The following is an 18,175-nucleotide window of genomic DNA, read 5'->3' on the forward strand; positions in this document are numbered from 1 at the left end:
TGAAGAATAAGAGGAAAAATAAGTCCAATGAGGAGAAAGAGTGGGGCTTGTTTGGAGAAACTGGCAACAGGTTAACATCAAGTAAGTTAGATTTTCTTGAAAAATGCATAAAATAGAAGCATGGCTAAGTAATAGAAGATGAATGTAAGAACATGGTTCTCTAAATGGTGTCAGAAGTGTTTGAGACATCAGCTCAGAACAAACTGAGGGTGGCAAGGAAACTATGGAGCAGAAAAGGGAATTTTGTTGTTGTTAGTTTACAAAGTTGCATAGCAGTTTTCCCACCTGGGCGTTCCCTAGACTAATGAAGGGCCACACTCTATCTCTGTATTAGGGGTGGGGAAAAAGATCAAAGGAGTAGAACCTCTTTGGACAGTTGGGTGAAGGGAAGGGGAGTTCAGAGAAGAGGCGGAGGTGCTCACTTCTTACATTGCTTCTCATTTCTTTGCCAAGGAGAATGATCTTTTCATTGGAAATGACAAAACGAAAATGACTAGAAGGTCTTGATACGTGTGATAACATAGTTATCCTTGATTAATTTAAGTTACTTTGTCCAAATAAAGTACACCCTTCAGTGAGGAAAAAATTTGGCAGGACTTCTGAGCCACGGTCCTTATTTGAAAGACCATGGAAAGGTAGAGGTTCCATAAAACCAGAAAAGGACAACTCTCAGTTCAGTTTTCAAAAAAGGAAAGAAAAACAAGTCTACACACAAGGCTGATGAACTTGACTTCAATTCCTGGGAAAATTCTAGAATAAGGGCTAGTGATTACAGGAAGCCAGCATAGTTGCATCAAGAACAGGTCATGTCATACTAACCTCATTCTTTTTTTTTTTTTTTTGGATAAGCGTTTCTAAACCAGTAGTAAAAGGGAATTCTGTAAATATGGTTTACCTAGATTCTAACAAAGCTTTTAATAAAGTATCTCATACTATACATAAAAGTATAAATGGCATGCTCATCATATTTTCTGATGATACCATGCTGGGAAAGATAGCCGACAGTGATAGGATCCAAAAAGACATCAACAAACTAGAACATTTTGCTGAACCTTAAGTTGAAACTCAGTGGGAGAATAAATGAAAAGTTATGTTTGAGTTTTTAAAATATCAATTTTTCAAGTACAGTATGGGAGACATTTCTGGATAGCAATTTGAGAAAGATCTGGGGGGTTTAGTGGACTGCAAGTTCACTGTGAACCAAAAACAAAACATTGCAGTCAAAAATTATTTATTAGATCTTGGACAGCATTCAGAGAGGCATGCCTTCCAAGAAAAAAGGAGGTGATAATCTCTGAATTTGTCTCAAGTTTTGCAATCAGTTCTGGGCTCCACAGTTTGAGAAGAACAATGATAAGTTGGAGAACTTCCAGAGGAGGTCACCCAGAATGGTGAAGGGCCTTGAGTCCATGTCACATGCAGGTAAGTTGAAGGATGTGGGGATGTTTAGCCTGAAGAAGATAGGTCAAAGTCATGATAGTTATGATCAAGAGACTTTCTCCTGGAAGAGGAATTAGACTTGTTTTTCTCCAGAGAGAAGAAGCAATTCTATCATTTTAAATGTCCAGCCCTTGAGCTAGATAATATTTCTCATTTAAAGTTTATATTGAAGATAGGTAAAGCAGTGCTATATCAATGAGAAAATCCAATTCCAACCATTTTCAGGTCTTGGAATTCAGGTCAGCCAGTTGAAAAAAAAAAACCTTTTTTCAACAAAATATTAGTTTTCTACTCAGTAAATCTGTATACCATAAAGATCCTATCATGTTTTGCCCATTTTTAATGTTAGGTTTATAACTTGTCAAGATTTTACAAAGTTGTGTTAAACCTTATAACACTTAATGTAAGGATATTATATATTTGCTTGTGTGTATATTATGTTGTTGTTTGGTTAGCTTCAGGTATTAATTGTTATTTGAGCTAATACTTCAAGAATTAATTGTTGTTTTACTGGACCAAAAGTATATCTAATATAGCCTTTGGTGCATTTTTCAATTCATTTTGTCCACTTGTAAAGTTTGAAAAATTATGGAATTTATCTTTATCTTTTATTAATGTCAGGAACCAGAGTCGCCTAAGAAGTCTTTTTAAGTGTGAATTTAAATGATCTGTATGTTCTTATCTACTATGCTAGGTAGAATACCTTGCCTGTTATTGAATATAAATATTTTATTAATATTAATTTGTAAAGTAGTTTTGCTCTAGATTCTGTAATGTAGGTAGACTGCACATTCTAGGATAGCATTTGGAAATTTATTTGTGGGTAAGATACCTATTAGAAGAATATTAACACTGGCTTTTGAAGCCTTTTTTTTTTTGAAAGTCCATCTAGAAGTATGGACTTTTTTTTAAATCAGTCTACTTAGAATTCTTCATAAGTCTGCTTATGTAGTTAAGGCTCTACTATTAAATTGAGTGTCTTAGTTGGGTTTTTTGCCTTTGGGGATGGTAAGATACATAGTAAGTTGTGATGATTAGAAAAATCACTGCCAATAGTATTTAAGAGGTTTCCAGAAGCTAAACACATCTGAATTTCCAAAAAGATTTTCTTTCATTTTCAGCCTAAATGAAGATGCTTATCAACACATACTGAATTTTCTAACATTCTGATCCCATTATATTATGTCGATGCTAACTTTGATAACTGAATTCATTTTAAGAGCTCATATACTGTTGTACACAGACTCTTTTTAATTTTATCTTGTTCCCCTTTTAGAAATAGCTGCTGTATAATAAACACAAAATATTAAATCCAAACAGTTTTTATAGCTCAGTAGAAAACGTGGCCTATATCTTATCATGACTAATATGAGAGGGCAAGTTGAATGATAGAATAGAAAAAGAAATCCTTTGTTTTAAGTAAATGTGCTTCAGAGACCCTTAAATTTAAAGCATTGATAAAGTACAGTTGTTTTTTAAGTTTGAGGCCTTTATTTTAAAGAAATTTTTAGGCTGGAATTCATCATGGTATAATAAGAGTTCTGGACTAGAAGTCAGGGGACATGGTTGTTTGTTCCAACTTCTCATTTTACTAGGCTGTTTGATTTTGGATAAATTGCTTAACATCTCTTGGCTTCCATTTTCTTATCTTTAAATGAAGAGGGCCGGACTAGATGGCTATTAAGGTCCCTTAAAACTCTAGTCAACAAGCATCTATTAAATGCTTACTGTATGCTACACACTGTGCTAATCTAAGGATGCAGAAAAAGGCAAAAAAACAGTCCCTGCCCTCAAGGAAGAGAGACAACATGTAAATGAGTGGATACATTAAAATTTATTTACCAATATGTGTGTATTATGTGTATGAGAGAGAATGAATGAATGAGAATGGAAGACAGTTTGAAAGTAGATGGCTTTAGTAGTTGGGAGGTGGTATCTAATGGTTTTTAATTCTGCTAAATTGCAGTATATGAGGAAATGTGATTTTGTACCCTGATCTATATTGTAAATGGCCAGCCAGAAAGAAATGAAGGTCTGAGAGTTCTGAAATCATAAATATGGTTTCATTTGTCTGCTGCAATTTTTTTTTGGAGGAAACACCTGGTTTTTTAAAGGGGAAGCAGAATGGTAAAGTGGAAAGAACCCTGGATTTGTAAACAGGGGATCTGAATTTGAATTTCTGTTCTGCTACTTGTGAGCTCTCTGGGAAGTGGAAGCCTCAGTTTCCTCATCTGTAAAATGTAGAACATATCCAGAGTCCCCCTTATTGCTCTAAATTCTGTGATTCTAGGAATACATCTGTTCTCTAAAATAAGGGATGCTTGTAAAATGTTTTTTAAAAAAGTACTTTTTCATTACTTTAAATACCATGTGCATTATAAAAACATAGTAAAATAAAATGAGGGGGGCAGCTAGGTGACAGTGAATAGAACACCTGCCCTGGAGCCAAAAGGACCTGAGTTCAAATGTGACCTCAGATACTTAACACTTACTAGCCGTGTGACCTTGGGCAAGTCAGTTAACCCCAATGCCCTGCCTTTCTCCCTCAAAAAAAAAAAAAAAAAGAAAAAATGAGGAAAGTTAATGAAAATTACGATTCATAAAAGGTATGTGTTGTCCTTAGAATAACTTAAGTTCACAAATTATAATAATAGTGAGAAAGTTCCACTCCGTTTTTAACCATTAGTTTTGTGGGGGGGGGGGGGGGTCCCCTAACAGATTCATCATTTTCTTAATAGCAAACTGTACTCCCTTCTCTTTCTAGTTTATCTTACAATAGTATTCATAGTGAAATGGTTAGTATTTAACTCAAAAGAGAGAGTAAAGTAAACCTGGATAACTTAGATCATGCTTTTTGATGTTCAGTTTTGAACAGACATCTTTGTCAAGTTTCGTGTTTTTAAATAGAAGTCCTGTATTTAAGATACACATACCCCTCTTTTTCTTAGATCACCATAGAGGAGTTGCTGCTACAGCTCTCCTGTATAATGTATTTTGATGCTGCTCAGATACATACCAACCCGTGTGGGCCACTGATCTGAAACAGCGCTATATTTTTTATTTGGTTATGTAAATTGGTAATTAACACTATCACTTGTGACACTTAAGGAATAAGAATTAACTTCTTTGGGTCTTAGTTATAATTAAGTTATAGAAATAATTTGTTTTCTTACACAGAAATAGAAGATTATTCTAGTGGGTGACTTTGGTTGAGTTGACTTAGAACAACTTTTATTTACACTTTGGGATTTCCAGGTAGTTCTCATCATGTGACTTCAGAATGAAGATTTCTCTTTGTTACTGTCTGGCAATGATACTCCTATGATTTCTTAAAAATCACTTTAAAAGACCATCTCATAATTAGTTCTTTAATAACACCTTTTTTCTCTTTTACCTCCTATTGTCACAAGTCTTAACTCCAGTCATAATTTTGCTTCAGATAATATTTATCTCCAAACATATTACAGTAAAAGCTCATTTGTCTGGTGTATATTTTCATGTTCATAACGTTGCTTAAGTACTACAGTATATTGAAGTACCTTCTGAATCCTCAAAGGAATTTTAAATAATGTGCAGTTTAGTTTGCTATGGTACTTAGTTATTTCTTTTGACAATGTATTACATATATAGTAACCATTAGCTAGAATATTTGAACTAGTAGTATACCTCATTTCCCCAAAATTTATTTTAGCTGAGTAAAGGTATAAGCTTCTGCCTCCATTTAACATCTCTAGTACTTACTATTCAAGGAATAATTAATTCAGATTGTGAATTACTTAGGTTCCTTGCCAGTCTTTCCTATTGTCTTTAATGGCAATCTGTTTCCCACCATCATCCCATTTGTCCCAGATACTCTTGAAATGCCAAGGAACTTCAAGGAGGTGGCCTAACTACTTATAATAACTGCTGGGATATCATGCTCATTTGTTGTTTTTCCTCACTTTCCTATCAGCACTACCCTTCCCCCACCAATCCTAGTTCTGTCCCCTCTGTCCCCCCCCCCCCCTATTAGTGACATGGCTTCTCATGAGTGTAATTGTCCACCATCACAAAAAGGCTGGGAACCCCTTTTCTTTCCATTTCTTCTTGTTAATATTCATTCTGCATAGCTAGTGAAGGTCATTAATTAGGCACTAGTTTCAGAAAACCTTGTTGGAAGAAAAAATTGAAACTAATAATTAAAATCATTTAGTAATATCCATTCTATCCCATGCCTCAGTTGCAGAGATTATCAGAGGCTATCTCCATTCTAACCCAGAAGAGATAAATATTCATAACTACTTTAAGCAAAGCAGGCTGGGGGTTTTTTTTTTTTTGCTTTTATGAAACAAGGACTTTAAAAAATATTTTTAAAAATAGATTTATATCTTTCAGTATAATGATTTTAATTTTGCAAATAAATATAACTATTTAAATTCTTCTTAAGAGAAATACATTCATCATTGAAATCTTAAACATGCAGAACTTCTCAGAATTTCTAAAGAAAGATTTAAAGATTTTATTTGCATTAATAGACAAAGTAACAAGAATAAAGACTGTGGGGGCAAGATCTTTTCTTATGCAATTACTCCAAAATCCACATTTTTTCATCAATAAAAGTAGCTGTTGCTTGTACAATAATAACACATTTTTATCAGAGAAATCCATTTCTTTCTATTTCATATTTACATTGTTTTTTGTTTTTGTTTTAGGCCACTGAACAAAAAAACAAAGGTACGTTACTTAAAGCTATTATTTTTTACTTTGTTACGTTTCAAATTAAAGTGAGGCTGGTTGTATTTTTTTTTATACTTTATGAAAAAAAGGAAATAGGGCAAGATTCTTATAGTTTAACTGTTAAGTTACTGAAAAAATAACAGAATCAGATAAGTTAAAAATTACTGCTAATTTTCCCCCTTCCATTCCTTGTTTGTTACTGACTTTTCTAAATGTCCTACTGTAGCTAAATTTTAAACATCTCATATGTAAAAGGCAAATACCATATTCCTGAGTGAGTGGTTTTGAAGATTATGAATAATAAAACCACATATTAGTAATAATTAGGAAGAAGACCCTAATGAATTTAGGTGGCCTAGTAGATAGAGCACTGGGCCTGGAACCAGGAAGACCTAACTTCAAGTCCAGTCTCAGACCCTTATTTAATTGTGTGAGCTTGGGGAAGTCACTTAACTGTTTGCCTCAGTTTTCCCAACTATAAAATGGGGATAATAATAGCACCTACTTTGCAGGATTGTTGTGAACATCAAATGAAATAATAGTTATAAAGTTCTTTGCACACTTTCTGATATATATATAGATACTATATAAATCTTTTAATTGTTATTTCCTTCCCTGTACTCCCCCCCCAATGAAAATCCAAAATTATAAAATATTAATGGGAGCAGCTAGGTGGCACAGTGTCTTGAAGAGCACCGGCCTTGAAGTCAGGAGGACCTGAGTTCAAATGTGACCTCAGACACTTGACACACTTACTAGCCGTGTGACTCTAGGCAAGTCATTTAACCCCAATTGCCCTCCAAAAAAAGCAAAAAAAATAATGAACTGTGATTTCTATCAGTTTTAAGTATAGTCCTGTGGTATAGTAGAAAGACAAGTAGTCAGATGGCCTGGGACCAAATCCCCACTTTTCTGTTTACCAGTTGTGTCATATGGACAGGTCATTTAATTTCTCTTGGCCTCAGGTTCATCATTTTTAAAATGAGAGGTTTGGGTTAGATGCCTTCTTAGGTCCCCTGCAGCTTATGATTCTATGATCGCACTTAATCTCTAAGGTTCTTTATCCTTGGAAATTGGCTTTTATATTGTGAACTTAATTGATTATCAACAAACATGTCAATATACAAAACAGAATGGCCTATTTAAGAAATTGAACTTCTGTTGATTAGTTTGTTTTCAAAGAAGAATATTAATACTTGTTAAATTTAAGAGGGTAGTAAGAAAACTGTTATTTGTGTCTTCGTTTGCAATTTTTTGTTCTGGGCATTTAAAAAATGTTTTATCGATGCTTCTTTTTTTTTTTTTTTTTTGCACATGTTACTATCCATTAACCTACTATGCCAAACCTTTTCAATAAGGACCCCCCCCACACTTCTAAAAAATATGTATAATGTGTATATATATAGTGCTATGTTTGAAAATGCATGTCTCATTAATACCCACATTGCATATCCTCAAGTCCATTATTTCTCTGTCAAGAGGTGGGAGGTATGTTTCTTCCTTAGTTTTTTTAAGTCATTATTGTATGTTGCTCAGCATTCCTAGATCTTTCAAAGTTTTTTTGTTATTATCACCACATAAATTGTTCCTCCAGTTAATTTCAGGCTTTTTAATAAAAACAAACTATTGCTGTTCCATTCTTTCTTAGTGAGTTCATAGTCTTCCTATGTTTCTCTAAATTTGTTAATTTGTCATTTTTTATTTAATGATAATATTCCATTGCATTCATTTTGTTTAGTCATTCCCTAGTTGGTAGGCACCCATTTCTTTTTCAGGTTCTTTACTACTACAAAAAGTGCTGTTATAAATATTTTTTACATATGGATCCTTTCCCTCTATCCTTGAACTCCTTGGGATAGATACCTAATATTGTCACTGAGTCAGATGGTATATACAGTCTTTGAAAAAGGAAGGTGGTAGCTTTCAAAGCCAAATAAAGGGATAGATTTTTCATAGAATAAAACTTGAAAGAAATTGGTTCTGTAAAAGTTGGAAAACTTTCACAGACACAGAATAAATGCAGATAGAAGAGAAACAGTTAATTGGTAGAAAATTTGGACAATAAACTTTTCCATTAAAGGTCTAATATTAAAAATACAGAATTGATACAGATGTATAGGAGCAGGAACTATTCCCCAAAAGTCAGGATCTATAATCCTACAGATTATAAACTAAAATTATGATATAGTGCTTTGACTACATGATAAGAAGTCCTAGGTTCAGGACCTTCCTTAGATGCTTACTAACACTGGTACCTCGGGCAGGTCACTTTATATTTCTTTAAAATGTAATGTTGTGCTACTATGAAACACTGAAAATGTGCCCTATTTTCATTACAGATACAAACTAATAAATGAAATTATGTTAAATTATAACAAACTAAAGTTCACAGTGAGCTTATTCACTTAAGTTCTTCAGCATGTAAGAACTAACAGGATAAACCTTAGGTTTGAAATTAAACTATTAACTTCAAACCAAATTAGATTTACTTGAAATATAGTTCCTAGAAGTTTTAAGGAACAGACTGTTTTAAAATTTGCATTTTATGGGCACCTAGGTGGCTCAGTTAATAGAGCACCGGCCCTGGAGTCAGGAGGACCTGAGTTCAGATCCAGCCTCAGACACTTAACACATACCAGCTGTGTGATGTTGGGAAAGTCACTTAACCCCAATTACCCCCTGCTCCCCCCAAAATTGTATTTAATAACTTTGGAATTTTTATATTTCTATTTGAATTATTGCATAAAAGTTAAAATAAGAATGACGTATTCATGTATATACCTGAAGAAGAAAAATAATCTGCAGAATTCTGAGAGACTTACAGACTTAGGAATGAATTAAGGTAGTGATTTTAAAAAGAGATAAAAGTAAGAGAATGTTTATTAAGCCCATACTAATCTATTCAGTTAAAGATAAAAAGGTAAAAATGAAAACCCTCCTCGCAAGGAACTTATATTTTCTCTCAGGGAGAAATATGATATATGACAGAAGGAGGCCAGATTAGACTTTGACTAGAGGGTCATTTTAATGAATTCTAAATGGAGTAAAGATTCCTGTGAGAGAGAGTTCATCCAAGGCATGGAGAATGGACATTACAAAGTCACAGATCTTAAGAGATGGACAGCCATGTGTGACAGACAAGGCTAATCTTACTGGATTGTTAATGAGGCATAGGAAAGGTAGTAATGTATAGATTGGGGCCAGGTTGTGAAGGTCCCTAAAAACCAAACAGAGAAATTTATATTTGATCCTGGAAGCAACACAGAACCTCTGCAGTTTGAGTAGAGAAGGGACATGGTTAGATCTGTTCTTTAGGAAAATTACTTTGGCAGATATGTGGAGGATAGAATGGACTGAAGAAGAACTGGAGATGGAGAGACTAGTTAGGAGGCCACTCATGAAGGCCTTCGGTAAGATGATGGCTTTATATAGGGTTTACATAGGAGATGGTGTGGAGGTAGACATGGCAAGATGTGGCAATTGATGGGAGATATCATTCAGAGAGAGAGAGGAAAAATGAGGAGTTGAAGATAACATTGAGTTTACAAACCTGGGAGATGGTAACTTTGTATGATGGTATCCATTATAGAAATAGGGACTTTCAGGGCAGGTTTTGGAGGTAAGATAATGAGTTTTATTTTGGATGTTTTGATTTTTTTTTTTATTAATAGATACTTACTAGAAATCCAGTTTGAAATATCCAGTTGCCATTTGAACTGGAATTCCAGAAAAAGATTGGGGCTGGATTTGGAAGTCATTTGCATAGAGATGATAATTAAGTCCATGGTAGTTGATAAGGTCCCCAACAAAGAGGGCCCAGAACAGAGCTTTGGGTATACCAACAGTTGGGGACCTGAAATGAAAGATGAGCCAGTAAAGGAGATTGAGCAAGAGTAGTCAGTAAGGTGGGGGGTCAGTGAGGAGAACCAGAATGGTGACTAAGAAAAGACTGTCAGATTTGGCAGTTGAAATTGTTGGTGCCTTTCCTTTGGAGAGAACAGTTTTAGTTGAATGATGAAGTTGGAAAACAGACTGAAAAGCATTGAGGAGTGAGTAGAATAAGAATTAGATGAGCAGATAAGAAAAAAACAGAATGGGAACATAGGGAACGGAATCCTTTGGAGACATAACCTTAGAACAGAAAAAGTGAGATATATCATTTATGGGTTGTTAGGACTGTCTTAAGATGCAGTTTCAAGATATCCCACCTGACACTTAGCGCCACCCCTCCACCTACTCCCTCCTCCATGACTCCCCACAATAATAAATATATAACTCCTCATTTAAATTCTTGAAAAACTTCTGATGTTAGAACACACTTCCTTCCATTCTACATAGCTTCTTTGTGTCTTCCTCATTTAGCACTTTATGGTGCACAAAGTACTTTTCAAAAAAACTCTGTGAGTTAAGTAGTATAAGTAACTTTCCCATTTTACCACTGAAAAACTTAGACTCACAAAAGGGAAATGACTTGACAAGAGTTATATAGCCAGTAAGTGTTAGACTTAATTGAACCAAGGTCTTTTGACTCCAAGAGCATTGTTCATCTCTAATCTCCAAAAATCTAACCTGAAATTTCCACCCTAGAATAGTGATTTAATAACGTCATGATTACTCTGCCTTATCATGTAGAAAATACTCTTGTATTCCATGGAGGGTGCCACATAATGAAGGACCACATGGATATAGGCTTCTAACTACTCAGAAACTCTATTCTCGCAGAAGCAGAAACTAATTTGGATGCCGCCTTTACTCCTAAACTTTTATTACATAGCCATTATCACTTAGGAAGTAGTAAGTAACCTTTACACCCCCATAAAATGAGTAGTAACTTCCTACTAGCTCCTACTATCTCATTCCTTGGCTCTAGATGAACATTTAGTTTCTTGGGAGTATAGACCAGTACTTAGCCCAGGTTATTGAAAGGCACAGAATTCCCAGTTGAGGGACTTAATGATTTGCAAAGCCTGGCTATTCTGAGACTTTAAGCTGACTACAAAAAAAAGGCATATACTTAGGGAAATTTTATCTGGCCAATGTATAGAGAAACTATAGGCAACTTATAATCTATAGATCTTTTAATCCCTTGATCAGTATGCTATTTCCTAGTTGTCCATTCTATGGACATATAAGCCAAAATTGTCAGTTTCTGGAATTATCCTTTCCTGGAATAAATATTTTATTTCTAGTGCTTATGTAAGTACTACTCTGAACTTCTGAAGGACTTGAGAAATTCAACCTGTGCTGACCTGATCATCTTCTTTAAAAAATTATGTATTTTCTTTTGATCTAACAAAAGCATGGAAAGACATGTGAATTAATGCAAATTGAAGTAAACAGAACCAGGAAAACTATATAAACAATGACTACAACAATGTAAATGGAACAGAGAAACAAAACCATTGAAACTGAATCCTATGAATTCACTAAATTACAGTATCAGTCTGCATAAGAAATTCAAAGTCCTCCTTCTTCTGCAGAGAAGAGTGGACCTATATCTTTGAGCTCTTCTAAGTTACCATTACTGCTATGGTAAAAAGAGTGGGAAGAGGAAAAAATTAGCACACATCCCCTTTCTGCACCTTGAGAAAAGGCATAGGCGATAAGAGGAAGTCCTTAGAGGGCTGAGAGATGGGGTGCAACCAACTTGCTTTTTTATAGGCTTAAAGCTGGGTCAGCTGATTCTCAGGGAGCCAGTATATAGGCGTTCCTTTGTGTTCTTTCAGCAGACCATCTGTAATTGCTGCCAAACTATAGCTGTAATCTTATCAGGTATATTCAAGAGTGATTGGGAATTTCTGATTCTTGCCTTCTCTTCACTTTACATTGATATGGTGCCTGGGTACGTATGCCCAGCTCCTTTTATCTGCAAATTTATGTTATCTTGTATTTCCCCAACTACTTTTACTCCATATGCAGAGTTCATGTTTTGTTTTTAAAAATTTTATTGATGCCTTTTGTATTTACAACAAGGTTTTTGCCAACCCTGCCTCTTTATGGAACCTTCTGTTTCTGACAAGGAAAAGCATCCAATACAATGACCTCTTCTGACAAACTGAAATATTCTGTCATAGTGATTTCCTGCTTCTCTGTTATTAGAGGGCAATATGTCCCATTTTTTTTTTTCAGTTATTCAAAGTTCAGCTTCCTTTTAGGAATCTTTTCATTTATATTGTTGTAGTCATTTATTAGTTGACTTGGTTTTTAATTGTTCAATTGATGTTTAGTTGTTCTACATTGTTTAATTCGAATCTCCCTTGTTCCTCTGAATTTCTTATTCTTCATTTTGATAATTCAGCCAAATCACTTGGTTAGGAAAGTCAAACTTTTTTATTCAAAAAACGACTTCCTTAACTAAAGATAACCTTTACAAAAAAAGTATTTTCCCTTTGCTGTAGGTTAAAGTACCTGTTCTAAATTAAAGGGGTAAAAAAATTAAAAGAGGCCTTATTCTGGGGAAATTGTTTTGAAAATAATTTTGAGCAATGTTGCTTTTGTGTTGCTTATAGCTACTTTCATATTGCTGCTACTTTTCTTAAACCAGAACAGTAAAAACATAGTATGACCACAGAAGAATCTCATTCATGAAGGAGAAAAAAAGCAATTAGAAACACCTTTTTGATCCACATGCACTTCTTTCAAAAAATTATAAAAATATACTGAAATGGTTTTCCTGAACTTCCCAGAATTATTGACATTGACTTTATTGTCTACAAACCTATATCAAATATGCAAGAGGAAGAAAGGCTAATGGGAAACAATTCTTGCTTCCAACAATCCCATCCATCCCACTTTTCCCTCACATGTAATTAGACATTTGAATACTTAAGAGCTAAAGCCCACAAAATAGAGACACTTTTTCAAGAAGCTTTGCTTATGGAAAGGGTATGACAATTGATTGCTTTATGATTCTACTCACCGTTCCTGATTCACCAGACAAAAATTTCCTTCCCTGGCCACCAGTGCACTGTCTTCATTAGAATGTAATCTTGAGGACAGGGACTGTTTTATTCTTATCTTTGTAGCGTCACACCTGGCAGTGCCTGACAGGTAGTGGATAATGCTAATTAAATACCTTTTTAGGCATTGATTCCTCATATAAAATTGGGGGTTTCAACAACATGACCTCTGAGGATCCCTGCAGCCCTAGATTCTGTGATTGTGGAAGAAGAATGGCTGCAGATTAGCAGTTGAAATTTTTCCCATTCCCAGCAGGATCTGGCCCATTTGGACCTTCTAGCTGTAAGCAGAGGGAGGAAAAGAGACTACTGGTCACAAAGTTAAATAATTTGAGAGTTACAAGTAACCTTAATATCCATCTGATCCATAACATACACAAGTGATAGTCTAGGCTCTGCTCAAAGACCTCCAAGGAGAAGGAAGCCATGACCATGGCTTTCATTGTTGGTATCCTAACATTAAACTTGAATTGACTTCTTTGCAGCTTCTACCCATTGCTCCTTGTTTTGCTTCCTGGGATCAAATGGAACAAATCAAGTCAACAAGCCTTTATCTGGCACCTCCTATGTCCCAATCTAGTCTCTTCTCCATATGCTTATCCTTCAAATACTTGATCACAGCTATTGTGTCCCTCTCACAAGTCTTTTTTTCTCCCAAGTAAACATACCCATTTTGTTCAACTAATCCTCATATAACATAGACTCAAGTCCCTTCTTCATTCTGGTTGCCCTCATCTGGACGTTTTCCGTTTTATCAGAACCATATACCTAGAACTGAAAACAGTACTGCAGATGTGGTCTGATTAGGGAAGCGTACAGTAGGACTCTTATCTTCCTAGTCCTTGAAGTTACCTTCCTCATCCCTCTTAATTCAGCCGAAGATTGCATTAGTTCTCTTGGTATATGACATTTCTGATAGCACAGGACCAAGCAGAAGTCTCTACGGTACTCTTCTGGAAATCCCATGCCAAGCTGAATTACTAACAAGTATTCTTTGAGTCCAGCCATATAATCAGTTCTTCATGTATTTGGTTGTGTTATTATCTAATTCCTGTCTTTTCATCTTTTCGACAACAATAGTATGAGATACTTTATCAGAAGGTTTGTAAAAATCTAAGTAAACTTTATTCACAACATTTTCTTCAGTCACTAAAGTTCTGCCCAAAAAGGAAATTAGGTCAGTTTGACATGGCCTGTTCTTGAAGAATTGCTCACCAGAAGAGTAACCTTATATATTCAGCTCTGCCCACAGAAGTTGAGCCCACATGAGCCTGCTTAGAATGTCAGGACAGAAAGTCAGGGAGGAGCAGAGATGATAGGTTCATATTCTTAGTCAATGGGAAGCAAAGAGGAAAAAAAATCAAAAATAGAGACCTCAGAAAACCTGTTTGAATCCCAGCTTACAACTTTCTGTAATCAGATCATGTTCACTTATTAGGTACTGTTTTGCTGGTATCTTATGGTAGGGCATTATCTTGTCATACCTTATTTACATTGAAAATGTTTTCAGCAAATTTAGATTTTAAACTATAACAGAAAGTCACCTCTTCAAGCCAGTCCATTCGACTCATTTTGGATGACAGTTTTGACTCGAGGGAGTTTTTCCTCTATTCATGATAGAAAATGACTTCCCTCAATCTGTGACCCTTTTGGAAACACTACGGTACTGGTTAGTGTCAGGTGAGAGGATTTCTTCCCCTTCTAGTGTGAAATTTTGTTAACTTTGGCATGCCAGAGATAGTTGAACTGAGGCGGCCTTGTAACATAACTCCAGTCTTTCTAGTACTCCAGTTCTACCTGACCAATTTGCCTGCTACATGTTTCTCACTGGATATCTCATAGACTCCTCAAACTCATTGCATCCAAGTGGAACTCATTACCTTCCCTTCTTTAAACTTCCCTATTTCTATGAAGGCCTTATAATATTTCTAGTCACCCAGGTTCCCCAACATTAGTGTCTTTTCCATTTCAGCCATTAATATCTTGTATTCAGTCAACTGCCAGATCTTGTTATTTTATCTCTACCGCATCTCTCGAATATATTCCTTCACTCTATTCACAAAGCTCTCACCTCTTACCTGGACTATTATAATATCCTCCTAATTGAGCTCCCTCTCCAATCCTCCACAGAGGTGGCAAAATAATCATCCTCATATGAAGTACAGATCTGACCATATAAATTCTCTGCATAAACACCTTCCCTACCTGTTGCCTCTGGAATAAAATACAAACTTCTCAATTTGGTATTTAAGCTTTTCACAATCTGGTTTCAGCCTAGCTTTCCAAATTTATTTCTCGTTATTTCTTTTCCCTGCAATCTGTGTTCCAGCAAACCTAACCTATTTGCTGTTACCCAAACTGAATGCTTCATCTTTCATCTCTCTGTGTGTTTACACAAAGTGACACTCCCCTCATATCTGAGTATACTCTTTGCTGAGCTCTGCCTCTTAGAATCCCTAGTACTTCCTCCTAGGCTCAGTTCATATGCTGTATTCTCAGGGGAAACTTGATTGATTTCCATAGTTCCTCTCCCTCCTAAAATTGTTTTGTATTTACTTATCTGTTTACACGTTGTGTAAGCTGTAGGCTACTTTAGAGGCAAAAGACTTTTTCCCCCATTTTTTTCTTTGTATTCCCACAGTCTAGCACAGTGCCTTGTCCAATGTTAGATGTTCAATAAATGCTCATCATAGCTCAGAATCAGGGTAGAATTATTGAATTAAATTGGTTGGAAATGGTTTGAATGTCACTCCAAGGTAGGGAAATCAGGAGAAATAGATTTTTAAGGAAACAGTTGAGTTCAGCTTTGGACACACTAATTCAGTCAGAGCAAGTGTGTGATTCCCTGCTAAACTCTTATTCGATCCCTAGGTGACTGAACTTAAGAGTCAGGAATACCACAATTCAAATCATGTCACAAGTTGATTATATGGACTATTTGGGCCCAACTTACAGTAGAGCCTTCCAAGCTCTTATTGGTCTGATCAGCCACAGCCAGACACACTGTACACACACACCCCATCATCATGATGTTATTTTGATTCTCTTCGAGTACGAAGGACAGCAATGAGTATTAAAAGACAGCAAGTGGTGTGGAATTTGGGAAGTCACTTAACCTTTCTCAGAATCAAGAATAGAGACCTCAAAAGATCTTTTTGAAACACTGATTACTACTTCATGTCAAACTACATTACATTCCCCTATTTTAAGTACCAATTTGCTGGCATTTAAGACTTCTCATCAGTTCTTCTCCCAGTTGTGAGGCAGTATCTTGTCTGTAATGAAACTATTGCCTGCAGATTCACTGTTGAATCAAGTGAGCTATGGTTTAGGAAGATTAAGGTAGTAATGTCATTTTATGTAAAATAGCAATAACAATAGCATTTATCTCACAGGATTCAGCCATTCAACAAGTACTTATTAAGCATTTATCGTGTACAGATCACTGTGCTAAGCCCTGAAGATAAAAAGAAAGGCAGATGTAACCTCTGCCCTCCAGGAGCTCCTATTGTGAAAAAGAGAGAACATGCAAACAACTGTGAACTTAGGAGATGCACACACACACACACACATGTATACACACACACGTATGTATATGTGGGACAAATTTTATGTAGTCTCAGAGGGAAGATGCTAGCATAGGAAGTCTAAAGAGAGACTTTTTGCAGAAGGAAGATCTTTTTCTGAGACTTGAAAGAAGCCTAGGAAGCCTAAGAGGTACAGATGAAAAGAGAGAGAGAGAGAGCATTGCAGGCATCAGGGACAGCCATTGAAAGGGCCAGAGTGAAGAGATGTGCTGCATTGTTCTAGGAAAAGCAAGGAATCTGGTGTCGTTGGATTGTAGAGTACATGGGAGTCAGTAAGGTGTAAGAAAACTAGAAAGGTAAGGAGTCAGGGTATGGAAGACTTTTAATGCCAGAGAATTTGATATTTCATCTTGGATATAATAGATAGATTATTCTAGTTTATTCAGTAGAGGGTGACATGATCAGAATTTGCATTTTAGGAAGATCACATTAATACCTGAATGGAGGATGGACTTCGGTGGGGAGAGATTTGAGGCATGGACACTAACTAGCCAGCTTCTGCAGTAGTCCGGGCATGAGGTGATAAGAGCTTCCACTAGAGTGGTAACAGTGTCTGAGGAGAGAAGGGAGCATACACAAGAGATAGTTTGAAGATAGAATCCACGAGATTTAGAAACAGATTGGATATAGGGGATGAGAGAGAATAAAGAGTTGAGGTTGGTACCTAACTTGTGTCCTCTTTTACTGGAAGGTTATTGATATCCTGGATAGTAATAATAAACGTTAGGAAAAGGGAAGAGTTTTGAGGAAAAGGTAATGAGTTCAGTTTTGGCCATGTTGAATTTAAGATGTCTAGTTTAAAATGTTTAATAGGCAGTTGATGATGTGAGACTGGAGGTCATCAGAAAGGTTAGGGCTGGATGAGTAGATTTGAGAATCACCAGCATAGAAATGATCATTTAAATCACTGAGTGAAATAATGTAGAGAAAGAAATGAAGAGGACCTAGGACATAGTAGAGTATTATATAGGAGAGGCTAGCATTTATATAAGATGACAGCCTTAGGAATTCTTCATGTTTATTGGGCATGATGTGAATGAAGAACCAGCAAAGAAGAGTGAGAAGGAATAGTTAGACAGGTAAGAGGAGAACAAAGAAAGCATTGTCACAAAAATCTAGAGAAGAGAATTATAAGGAGAAGAGAGTGATTGACAGTGTCAGACTTACAGAGAGGTCAAGAAGTATGGGGATTGAGAAGGTGCCATTTGATTTGGCAATTAGGAAATCATTGGCAACTTTGTAGAGGGCAGGTTCAAGAAGCCAGACTGTAGAGAGGTAAGAAGAGAGTAAGAGGAAAAGAAGTGGAGGCATGAGTTCTAGATAACCTCAAGGAGTTTAGCCATGAAATGGAAGAAAGGTTTAGGATGATAGCTAGTGAGGGTAAATGCATCAAGTGAGGGTTTTCTAATGTAACAATGGGTAGCACATGGGCATGTTTGTAATCAGTGGAGTGGCAGCCAGTAGACAGAGATT

General features: G+C 35.9%; 1 protein-coding gene across 5 annotated transcripts in view; it reads left to right on the forward strand.

Annotated features, from left to right (window-relative positions):
- Positions 1–18,175, forward strand: part of TNRC6A (trinucleotide repeat containing adaptor 6A) — a 122,033-nt gene that overhangs the window by 29,603 nt on the left and 74,255 nt on the right. For all 5 annotated transcript variants that reach the window (XM_069106390.1, XM_069106416.1, XM_069106379.1 and 2 more), the window contains one exon: positions 6,132–6,153. In XM_069106390.1, coding sequence (XP_068962491.1) covers positions 6,132–6,153 — 22 coding nt within the window. The remainder of the gene's footprint in view (positions 1–6,131; positions 6,154–18,175) is intronic.

The sequence above is a fragment of the Petaurus breviceps genome, unplaced genomic scaffold (genome assembly GCF_028583685.1).
Source record: "Petaurus breviceps papuanus isolate PSGF00001 unplaced genomic scaffold, PetGlider_PUasm1.0 138, whole genome shotgun sequence".
Taxonomy (NCBI): domain Eukaryota; kingdom Metazoa; phylum Chordata; class Mammalia; order Diprotodontia; family Petauridae; genus Petaurus; species Petaurus breviceps.